Source organism: Ochotona princeps, chromosome 7 (genome assembly GCF_030435755.1).
Source record: "Ochotona princeps isolate mOchPri1 chromosome 7, mOchPri1.hap1, whole genome shotgun sequence".
NCBI classification, from domain to species: Eukaryota; Metazoa; Chordata; class Mammalia; order Lagomorpha; family Ochotonidae; genus Ochotona; species Ochotona princeps.
In genome coordinates this window covers 66,670,187-66,682,496 of record NC_080838.1, presented here as the reverse complement: position 1 = coordinate 66,682,496, position 12,310 = coordinate 66,670,187, and the positions used below count along the sequence as shown (strand labels likewise).

The window sequence follows — 12,310 nt, the reverse complement described above, 5'->3', positions numbered from 1 at the left end:
TCACCATAAAGAAATGCTAAACATTTGAGGAGATAATTTATTTACCCTGATTTGGACCCTATACAATGCATATATGAGTTGAAACATTGATGGTATCTCATATGTAATTTTTTTGTCTTAAAATTTTATTGAAGGCCTGGCATGGTGGCCTAGTGGCTAAAGTCCTCACCTTGAACATGCCGGAATCCCATATGGGCGCCGGTTCTAATGCCGGTGGCCCCACTTCCCATCCAGCTCCATGCTTGTAGCCTGGGAAAGCAGTGGAGGACAGCCAAAAACCTTGGGCCCCTGCACCCGTGTGGGAAACCTGAAAGAAGTTCAAGGCTCCTGGCTTCAGATGGGCGCAACACCGGCCGTTGTGGTCACTTGGGGAATGAGTCATTGGACGGAAGATCTTCCTCTCTGTATATCTGACTTTGCAATAAAAACAAAATAGATCTTTTTTAAAAATTACTTGAAAAAAGAAAACAATGAAAGCACCAGCTGAGGGGGAAGAGCACACAGGCATCCTACATGACTCCCAATGGGTACAGCAGCCCTTACTCCACTAGTTTGAACGAGGTTGATGAGACGTCTACACTTCCCGGCTAACTGACTCAATCCAAGGCCTCACATGAGCCTAGGGGTCTCCCAACTTTCAGAGGGCAGTGCCTGACTGAGTCCCAGCCCTCAGCATCTGCTCAGGCCTCCTCTGAGTCCCTGGAAACCAGCTGACCTTCCTGAGGAGTTGGTTTATCTGTCTTCGGTTTGTGCACTTTGGAGAGGAGTAAGAATTCTACTGTGTTTTTAACACTGTAGAGGCTATTGGTAAGTGTGCATGGTTTTAAAAAAAAAAGGCTGAAAAATGGACTAGAATGTAAGTTCCAGGAAAGAATAAACAAGTAATAATAAATCCTGGAAAAAAAAATATTCGCTGAATAAATGCCAGGAGGAGTGTGTTCACCAAGTTTCTGACCTCAGGAGGTTTAAACCTAACAGAAGGATTAGGGCAGAATCAGAAATACCCATGCCAAGAGTAGTTCCTGTGGCTTCTCCCAGGGCAGGAGGGAAGTAGAGGAGGTGTGCAGTCTGTCTGGGTTGATAACAATAATTTTCTTAATGGAAAAAAGGTATCTGGAGCAAAAAACAAGGAAAAGAAAAACTGAAATTGCAGGATGGAAGCTTCTGCAATAGAAGAGTAAAAGTCTAAAAGTCAACTCGATTAATCATTAAAACCCCACTGGTGCTGTGGCATAGCTGGTAAGGCTGCATCCCATGTGGGCATCAGTTCGAGTCCTGGCTGCTCCATTTCCAATCCAGCTCCCTGCTAGTGCACCTGGGAAAGCAGCAGGGAATTGGTTCAAGTGCTTAGGACCCTGAAGCCACATTAGAGACCAGGAGGAAGTTGCTAGCACCTAGTGTCAGCCTGACCTAGCCCTGGCTGTTGCAGCTATCTGGGGAGTGAAGCAGCAATTACAAGAACTCTCCCTCTCTCTCTTTCTCTCTCTCCCTCTCTGTCTCTAATTTTGCCTTTCAAATAAGTAAATAACATCTGAAAAACAAACAAACTAAAAAATAAAAACAACCCTGAAACTGCACAAATCACTGGGAGCCAGTATTTCGAGACTGAAAATAAAAATACATGTTAGATGCCAAACCGATGTGTGCTAAATAAATGCCGTTACCAAAGACCATTCTAGTCTCCACAATTTTTTTTTCAGTTTTTCAAGTGATTATATGGATTTTTTTTCTTTCTCAATGTTTATTTGCTTTCTTTTGGATGCCTTATTCAAATGGTGTACAGAAAGATCTATTAATGCAGTGGACCAATATCTACTTATGCTTGCTGCTAAATGCTCTGGGGAAGCACCTTGGAGCTGTGTTCTTTTTTTTTTATATTTTGTTATTATTATTATCATTTTATGATACAATTCCATAGGCTCCTGGCATTTCCCTTATCCCCTCCCCAATTCCCTCACCCCTCAGTGAGTTCCCCTATATAATTACTAAAATATAGTTCTTCATACACAGTCATATGTCCATCATTGCGGGCATGAACAATGAATGGCAGAGAGTCCAGCATCCTATTGTCAAGATATAGTGAACAGTTTCATTGGGAGTCCATCTTTGTCTGGAAGTAGAGATGCACATGCATTGTATCCTCACATCTAAATATGTTAGTCTCCATTGCACAGTTACTATGCATCCCCTTAAATGAAAAGCCACAATAGAAAATCAACAACAGAAAGGAAAAAAAAAAGAAATTAACAACACCATGAAGTTAAATAACATGTTACTGAATGACTAATGTGGTTTTAATAGTTCTGAATCACTGTTGCTTTTGTTGCTCCAATGTTGAGGAAATCCCTTCAATGTCCATTGGCTGACAGAGTCTGCCTTAGAGTCCCCATCTGCAGATATTGGCTGTCAAAGCTTGGCTGGCAGAATTGTCCAATTTGTTCCACCCTCCAAGGTACTAGACATTCTCTGCAGGTTCAGTGAACTGGTTGTCATGTCCCCCCTGTGCATCTGGGTATGCTGTACACTGCACAGGCTTCAGCAACTGAGGAGGGCCAGTTCTGATGCATACACTCCATGATCAGAACTTAGATCCTGTGATTTTTCCTGAGGTCTGAGTTTTGAGTCCAGGGATCCAGTTGGGAGGATCTTAAAAATAATCCTGTCTGGGCTCGGCAGCGTGGCCTAGTGGCTAAGGTCCTCGCCTTGATCCCGTATGGCCGCTGGTTCTAATCCCGGCAGCTCCACTTCCTCTCTATCTCTCCTCCTCTCAGTATATATGACTTTGTAATAAAAATAAAATAAATCTTAAAAAAAAAATAATCCTGTCTGATGTGACCCCAGGCCCAGCTCCTGTGTGTACCAGCTTGTATTGGATCTGGTTCAGTCCATCACCTGCATCAGAGGCTAGCTTTCTTGTTCCATTATACACACATTGGCTCATCTGCCAGCTACCCTGACAGAGCTAGAAATTGAATCAAGGCACTCTCACCTGCTAGGCCAATAGCCTACCCTGGACTTTCTTTCTAGAGTTGTTTCAGATTCATGATAAGAGTACGTGGAAAGAACAGAAATTTCCCCTGCACCCTCTGTACCATAAATACACAGCCTACCTACCCCATCAAAATCCTATACCAGAGTAGCACGTTGGTTACTACTGAGGAACCTGCATTCAAACTTCAACATCATTCAAAGTCATAGATGACATTGTGACATCTTGCTGGGCTAATAGGTAGTTAGAATCGCATCCCTGTTGGGGTGAAAAAAAAGTGGAATCTTTTTCAAAGTATACAAAATGCTTGCTTCTGCTCAGAAGGTGTTATTAAATAAAAGTGCCTTTTTCCCTTCTGAGTTTCTAGTTTGCCATAGCCTTCTTGTTTCATCTTGAGCAAGCTAGACAGGATTACAGTTCTAGTCTTCTGATGGGTTTTATCCCACTGACAATCTTTTGAGCTCAGGCAACTTGTGTGTAAAAAACACCACATGCATCATTTTTCTTGGCTTTTCCTCTCTTGGAGCCCCTCTCCTGAGAGCTGTGGCAGAAAGTTTTTGTGCTCTTTGCTCACTCCACTGTCTGCATGGAAATCCTTCTTTCATGCGAGACAGAAGCAAGGTTGTCTTTGTCATTTGTGCCATTTGCCTGGAACAACATTAGGGCTCAGTCTCGGTGTTGTAGATGCTGTGGATTCTGACAAATGCTCAATGACACGTGTCCAGCTTTCAGCATCATGTACAAGACTGACCGTGACCTAAAGTCTGTGCTCCATATTTGATTTCTGTTACTCCTTTAATCCTTGGGAACCAGTGATCTTTTCACTGTCTCTGTCATTTTGCCTTTTCCAGAATGTTTATATTTGCAATCATACAGTAGGCAGTCTTTTCAGATTGGCTCATTTTATTTATCAATGTGCACTTAGGCTCTTTCATGTTCTTTCATGGCTCTGTGGCCCAGTTTTTATTTATTCTTTTTTAGTGTCGAATAATACTTCATTGGTGGAATGTACTTCTTTGCTTATCCAAAGAATTACAACTTTAAACAACAGCAACAACAACAAATGAATTAAGTATAGTTACTTCTTTTTTTTTTTTAAAGATTTATTCATTTTATTACAGCCAGATATACACAGAGGAGGAGAGACAGAGAGGAAGATCTTCCGTCAGATGATTCACTCCCCAAGTGAGCCGCAACGGGCCGGTGCGCACCGATCCGAAAACCTCTTCCGGGTCTCCCACGCGGGTGCAGGGTCCCAATGCATTGGGCCATCCTCGACTGCCTTCCCAGGCCACAAGCGGGGAGCTGGATGGGAAGTGGAGCTGCCGGGATTAGAACCGGCGCCCATATGGGATCCCGGGGCTTTCAAGGCGAGGACTTTAGCCGCCAGGCCACGCCGCCGTGCCCAAGTATAGTTACTTCTAAAGAAACAGATCAGTTGGCTCTGGGAAACTTTGGGGATTAAAGATTTAAGGGATGACTTCCAGGGATGGGATAGAATAGGAGCTCATCCTCCTATTCCTATTCAGCAATGTGTCCTCCTGGTGGCCTTCTGGGCCAACAGGTGTGTGTGTTGGGGTGGAGGTGCTGTTGGAGGCAGGTGGGCGTGGTCTCAGCCTGTCTTTCAAGCCCTTCAGGAATCCAGGGGAAGCTCACCATGGCTCTCTCCTCTCTTCTCTGCAGATCGAAGAAGGGGGCAAAGCTGACTCTCCCAGTTCGAGGCTGCGGGCCGGTGACGAGGTGGTGCACATCAATGAGGTGGCGCTGAGCAGCTCCCGAAGAGAGGCCGTGTCCCTGGTGAAAGGCTCCTTCAAGACCCTGAGGCTGGTGGTGCGCAGGTAGGCCCCACCTGTTCCTTTAACCCCCTCTCCTTCCCCTTCTTTTCCGCCAAGCTGGGCCTGGGTGCTGTGCTCCACGTGTGGGTCCTTACGTCTCTTTTAGCTGTGCCTTTGTATCCTTTGTCCATCTTCTGGGATGTAAGGAGGAGGCTGGGTGAATGTATCTGACACTGTTTCACTTGTTGGAATTGGCATGCCATGGTTGGGCCTCAAGCACTTTCTTGATTTCTAGGCTTGATGTCTGTGGTTGGGAAAAGCTGCTGCTGCCCAGGGCCAGAGATCCCTTGGAAAACATTTGAGGAACAAATGCACCATTTAAAGGATGTAGCTGGCTAGGGGTTTGACAGATGATTACTGCAGTCCCAGCTGACTGGGCCATTCACAATTACTGTAGTGTTAGTTGAAATGTGAGGAAGCCACAGCCTGATTCATGGAGAAAGCTCAATACACACAGAAAGTATGGGCCCAGACCATCCGCAGGTCAAGGCAATGACGCTCAGGTGGTGTGATGAAATGTCACCTGGAAATCTAGAGTGCTCTGGCTTTTCTACTTATCAGCCCAGTTATCTTCAGCAAATTACTTAACCTCTTGCCTAAAAAATGTGGGTAGTAATAGGTACCTCCCAGGATTCCTGGGCAGATAAAATGAGCTAACATGTCACCCAGTACTTGTTTGCCATAGGGAGCCAAAAAATAATTCAGTTCCCATTCTCCTTTCCATACCTAATTCTTTTGACCAAGAGATGGTTCCTGGGAGTGGAGAGGTTCTCTGCTTTCAGGCATTAAGACTATTCACAACCTAAATTTTTTTCTAAAAGGGGAGCCACCTAAATTATTGAGACCAGAAAGCAAACAGAATGTGTCCTGAAGTTCCAAGCCCAGTGCTGGCTGAGAGCCTATAGATGGAGTTCCCAGAGCTCTCATGCCCTCTGGCACTGTGCACCAGTGCCTTTCCCCAGTCGCCTCTTCTGGGTCAACAAGCAGAAGTTTGCTGCCCTGGCAGTCAGGGGGCACAGAGTGGCTCTCAGTCAACATACCAGGATCAGAACAAGCCTGGGTCTAATTTCCATGGCTGCCCTTTCCAGCTGCACGACCTTGGGCAAATGACTTAAATTCACCCAAGATTCCATTTCCAAAACTTTAACTATAGATTCAGAGGCCTACTTTCTGCCAGTGGAAATAACCTAGGTCAGGGAATGAAGAAAGAAGATCAGAAGGAAGAAAATGTCACCTACGGTTATAGTGTGGGTAAACCTGGAGGGTCTAAGTGGAAAAATCAAGGTCAGAAAGACAAATACTGGGTAATCTTCCCTGCATGTGAGATGCTAAGAAAAATGTAAGCTCAATGCAGCAGAAGGAAGAACACGGTTGCCTTGTGGTGGGTTGAAAGAATGGGGAGATATTGGCAAAGGATATAAAATTTCAGTTATAATAATTCTATGAATCTAATGGTGTTGGATGGCTTACTTGAAATTTGCAAGAAGAGAAAATATTAAGTGTCCTCACCACCCCCAACACACAGGGATAGCCAGGTGGTAGATGTGTTGATTAATTTTGTTATGGTGATACACGATGTGTAGACTTATACATTACACATCCCAAATCATCCTTTGAATTTGAGTATATGCAATTTTTATTTAATTATGCCTCAGTAACCCTCTCTATACAGTGAGAGAAGCAAGCAGAATATTCTACATAGTAACAAGAGATACTATGGCTATTATTTATTTTATTGTTGACCAGCTCTAGGCGTTGGCCAGTTCCCTGTGTATAAAAACTTGATGAAAGCAAATAATCAATACATATATGTATGGTAGCTGAGTTTTTTTTTCTTTTTTTAATGATTTTATTATTATTGGAAAGCCGGATATACAGAGAGGAGGAGAGACAGAGAGGAAGATCTTCCATCCTATGTTTCACTCCCCAAGTGAGCCGCAACGGGCTGGTGTGCGCCGATCCGAAGCCGGGAACCAGGAACCTCTTCCAGGTCTCCCACGCGGGTGCAGGGTCCCAAAGCTTTGGGCCGTCCTCGACTGCTTTCCCAGGCCACAAGCAGGGAGCTGGATGGGAAGCAGGGAGCTGCCGGGGTTAGAACCAGCGCCCATATGGGATCCCGGGGCTTTCAAGGCGAGGACTTTAGCCGCTAGGCCACGCCGCCGGGCCCGGTAGCTGAGTTTTTAACCAGATATAGAGAAGCATAGAACCACAGGCTTGTTCCTTGTGTCCGAAGAAGTGTTGAAAGTTTTGAATTCACCTTGGCATTGGAACCCAAGGGCCAGTCCGAGAACACCAGCGCTTATCTGTTGAGGATTTACAGCAGAATCTGTACTGCTGTGTTTTGGTTGGGCCTTGGCAATAGGCTAACCTTAGAGAGGCTGCCGTCTTGTCTGTTAGGAATAGGGCTCTGTTGGGCTCTGGTTACGCCTTCTCGTTGGTGTTGATATGAAGTTTATATTATCTGTAGCAGAACTGTTAGAGAAACACAGTCCTGGCGTTGAAATCAGAGCTTGTCATTTTGGTAACTGTTACCATGAAGCTTTGTTGGCCTCAGTTCCTGCTTAGTGGCATGAATATATAATGAATACAATGTGAGCACATTTGAACATGATGTGCAATATTTGATCATGATTATTCTGGGTCAGGTTAGAGAGAAGCAGGTGGTAATATGGACAAGTCTGGTCATACCCCAAACACAGTTGCTCCCTTGGTGAGTTTACCCCTATTGAGAGGCTGGTCCACAGCCCTATAAATCTAACAGGGATGGTGATTATTCCAGAATTGATGGAATTTAAAAATGATCAGTCACGTTAGGCAAACTCACAGTAAACTGAAAGTTATATAGCAGAATGCTGATGGATGCAGTCTCAATTGGACCATGAATCATTGAACTTGTTCCCCACAGAAAAGCATTCCATATTTCCAAAAAAGAACACACACATACACAGAAGTCTAATTATGTTCAGTGGGCTGCCTGGTAATCTCTGACTCAATGCACGCCTCTCTTAAAGCCAGACGGCTCATCTGCCCACTAGGGACAGACATTCTGAATGGCCAAAGTCCCTTCCCCCGGGTCCCCAGGGAATCTTGCTGCTAAGGGGCTCCTCTCTAAAGTAAAGGTCTTCTTGGCTAGTTAACATCAAATCCTTTTTCTGATGGACACATTCTTTCTTTAGATATGCTAATGACACTGGCCAGAGTATCTTGCAGCTCTTGCACTCCTTGCTTCTGGTGTGGGAAGCCTTTTCAATATGCCTTACCTCCCTATTATACATTAATTTTTATATTGCAAGCTTAGTAAAGCAGATGGCAGGAGGATGGCTGCCTTGGAGTGGGTCAGAAAAATGGGGAAGTGTTGGCAAAGGATATAAAATTTCAGTTATAATAATGCTATGAATTTAATAGTATTGGATGGTTTACTTGAAATTTGCAATAAGAGAAAATATTAAGTGTCCTCACCACCCCCCACACACATCATTAACCATGGTGATGGATGTGTTGATTAATTTTGTTATGGTGACACATGACTTACACACTGTCTAAATCATCATATTATAATCTTTGAATTTGAGTATATTTGATTTTATTTAATTATGTCTCACTAACCTTCTCTTTAAGGTGATAGAAGTAAGAATATTCTACATAGTATGTGTGCTATTGTTTATGTTATTATTGGACAGCTCTAGGCATTGGCCAGTTCCCTGTGGATCTGCAGAAGGAGGCTGTCCTCACGGCTCACACAGACTCCGGGCTGGGGGTCACGTCTCGGGAACTGCGGGGGGCCATTCCTCTCCTACCTTTCCTGGAACCCAGGAGTTGCCCTTTTTGCTCTGGATTGGGGTTTTGTGTTGGCTAGCTGTCACTTCCTGGAGAAATTTTGCTTCATACCTCATCAGCATTCTCAGATTTCATTTCTTCTTGTGTAGTCATATGTTTGGTATTACTTTTCTTTCTTTTTTTTTCTAAGTGTTCATTCTCTATACTTTTAGAAAAGGTTGGGGATGACTTCCTGGAATATAATGGGGGATGTTTCCTAGAAAAATAATTTGAGTAGTTACAATTTACCTATCAGCAGCCCCAGCGACACCTGCCTCTTTTTTCTGTGCAAGTTATTTTGGATGAGAGAGACAGAGAGAGAGAGCAAGCAATCCCATCCATCATAAAAATGCCTAGAAAGCAGAGAATAGAGTGGTATCTGTGTAAGATCTAGAGGAATCTTCCCCAGTGACTAAAAGCGATCTGGTGCAGAAACATCTGCTGGAAAGGCTACAGTGACCAGGGAAATGCAGAGTCACATGTGTTGTGGATCGAAGACCTTTGAGGCTCTGCTGACCCATGAAGAAGACCGGGCTTAGCTGGAAGGAGGGTGCTCCCAGAGCAGCTGTTGTGTCCACTGATCCTCTTCCCACCCAGGAAAACAGGGTGAGGATCTACAGGCAGTGGTGGACACAGTGGGGGGAGAAATGACAGAATGAGGAAGCCAGGGAAAAGACCTTCAGAAAGGAAAACAAACATTGCCTGGCTGAAGAAAAACCTTTGTGGAATGCAAGGACAATACAAAGGACATTAACTAGGAAAGCAGATAAGGACGCAAATAAGAGGGAAAGTGTAAGCGTTCCCTAAGATACCTAGTGTTAGTTCTTTCATGCAACTGAGCTCTCTTTGGAATGGAATAAGTTTGCTGCAATAAACCTGAAATACCAGCTGCAGTGAGACACATAGGAGGTCTTTTACTGCAGCTGGATAGGGATGGAAGCAGAAGGAGAGAGAAGAAAGGGGAATCTCTACTATGGAGGCAGGACGGCTGCAAGGGAAGGGGAGGAGGGGGAGACAAGTGAAGGGGCAGCACACAAAGGGGAACACGCCTGCGGGAGTATGCCTGTTTTGTGGCCAGGGGCAGGCATCACAAGGCCACAAGGGATTGCTGGATAGGATTGTTGGAGCCACAGGGGATTGGTAGGTGTGGCATGGCAGTGGGTGAGGACTAGGGGAAGGGACCTCAAGGGGTTGGTGGAGAGGGCTGTCAGGTATGACACTATGAGGTTACAGCGGATTGGTGGGAATAGGGTTATGAAGTTACAAGACAACAAAATTTGAACCTGAAGGCAGGCAAATCTTAAGGTTGCTGATCTAGGGGAAGCAGATATTTAAAACAGTACCAAGTCCGAAATGGTGGTGGACCTTCAGGGCCAATGTTGGAGTCACTCCTTACATTGCTCCCTTTTGTTATATATAAAGGAAAAGGGGTGTCGTTCTCCTCCATAGCTTCTTCCAAGTTGAGTTTGGGCACAGTGTTCTCTAGGCACAGGTCTCAACGTGGTTAAGAGGAGTGGGAGATTGGGAGAGGCTTGTAGCCCTGCAAAAGAAGCTTGTTAACGGTTTGGTTAGAAAATGTGTTTGCATTTGAGTGTGAAGGACACAGGAGTGGAGGGAAGAGTTACTTATCAGAAATCCTTTTGAAAAAGTAGCTTGAGGTCTTCCTGAGGCTCCCAGGAATGTGTAGTCTCTGGGAATTGGTCTTGATGAAGAGCTTCTCGGAGGTGCCTCTGTGGTGGCAGGTGTTGACCTTCTGTGCAGACTCAGCTTTCCAACCATGCTTGGATGGGAGTGTTTGCTCGGCTTTGGCAGGTACTGGGGTAGCTTCTGTTCAGCCCCAACACCTAGGGTCTGGGTGACAGTGTAAAATGTTTGTATGAGGACCAAGGAGCACAGAGATTGAGTCCTGCCACCCATGAGGAGTTCTAGGTTCCTGACTTTGGCCCAGCCCACCCCTGGCTATTGAGTGTTTGTGAAGTGGACCAGCAGTTGGAAATCTCTTTTCTCTCTTTCAAACAAGGAAAAATAAGTTTTAAAACATTTAAATAGAAGGTTGCATTTCCCCCATTACTCTGAAGAGATTGCTGAGGTTAATTGTTGCTTATTCATTTAAATGTGTATTTTACCCTAAGTTCAGATTCAGAATTCGCTCCTGACTCCAGTCATCAGAAAGGCATTGTGACCAACGAATCCTTAATCCTACTTCTGATTTCTTCCCCAGTTTCTTTGGAAAATGCACTCTCCTAATTTCCTAAATTAATGTGTTGTTTTGACTATGACTAAATACTGCCTCCTGAACTTGACATCAGTGAGTTTTTTGTTTATTTGTTTGTAATTAGCAAAGAAACTTCTTTTCCAAAAGATTTATTATATTCACTTTGAAAGGTAGAATTTTGTGGGGAAGGAGAAGGAGAGGAAGAGAAATTTTCCATCTACTGGTTCACTCCCTAAATGGTACCCATGGCCAGAACTGGGCTACATTAAAGCAAGGAGCCAGGAGCTTCATGCAGGTCTAGGTGCAGGGACACCAGGACTTGGGCCATCCTCCATTGCTTTCCCACGCCTTTAACAGTAGAGCTGCTGGACTTGAACTGGTACCCATACAGGCCACTGGCAATGCAGGTGGCAGTTTAACCTCTGATGCTATGGCACTAGCCATTCAAGGAAACATTTGAATGCATTTCCTTGCATGTGATGATGCCTTTATACAAGACTCATGCACACCATGCAAAAGCCAGGAAAGATAGACAGTGTGAAGGTCTGGGACTGCAGTGGTTTGGAGTATTTTGGCATCAGATCCATCAGCACCAGGGCTTCAACCAGTTGTTTAATCTGTCTGACATAATCGCTTGAGGAAAGCAACCATATGTGGGTGAAGTCTTCAGTATGGAGACTAAAAGTAAATGGTTGGGTGGGCAGGGGGGGAAACTCTGCAGGTTTGTTATGTAAATCAGCTCTGAGATGGTTTACCTTAACTTCTGGAACGTTGCATGAGTAAGGGCTTCTGGCTAGTCAGAGGACTGTGGTAGGGAAATGCTGTTTCTGGATATAGGAGAAAGCTGGTGGGCTCAGCAGAGGGTGGGGAACGCTAGCCCCTGGACAAAGCAGCATCTTCCTCGGGAACCTCCCCAATATCTCTGCAGGTTAAGCAGCCCTTACTTTCCCCCATTCACGCGAGTAAAGACACACGATAGGCACGCTCTGTAGTGCATCCTGCAGGCTGTGGTGTAAGGAGTTATTCGAATATCCCACCCTGGACCCTACGCCATTTCCTCTTCCTCACAGCTCACGAAATTCGCGCTGGTCTAGCCATCCACCAATCAGATGTAACCTAGCATTCCACCTGAGAATCCCACCCCCAATCTTCCAGTCCCTTCCTCAACCCTGCCCACGAACCAATCATCCCTAGGCATTCACCTGCAGGCACCAATCCCCTGGGTCCTGTCCTCAATCCCTCCCAATCCCTGCCTCCACACCTTGCAGGCAAAAAGGCCCCCAGGTGTGGCTATGTCTCTCTCTCTCTCTCTTCTCCTTCCGGTCTCCTTCCTCTTCTCCCTCCCCCCTTTTTCTCTCTACCACCTCCACCCCGTTCCTTCCCCGCTGGAATAAACCCCCTAAGATACCTCCTTGCGTGTGGTGTTTTCAGCTCAGATAAAGAACCAGGTTGCGG

At 45.2% G+C, this 12,310-nt stretch overlaps 1 protein-coding gene across 1 annotated transcript in view; it reads left to right on the top strand.

Annotated features, from left to right (window-relative positions):
* The window catches only part of SHROOM3 (shroom family member 3), a 319,221-nt gene that overhangs the window by 104,517 nt on the left and 202,394 nt on the right, over positions 1 to 12,310 (top strand). Inside the window, exon 2 of the mRNA XM_004596223.2 lies at positions 4,673 to 4,827. Within this exon, the coding sequence (XP_004596280.2) occupies positions 4,673 to 4,827 (155 nt within the window). The remainder of the gene's footprint in view (positions 1 to 4,672; positions 4,828 to 12,310) is intronic.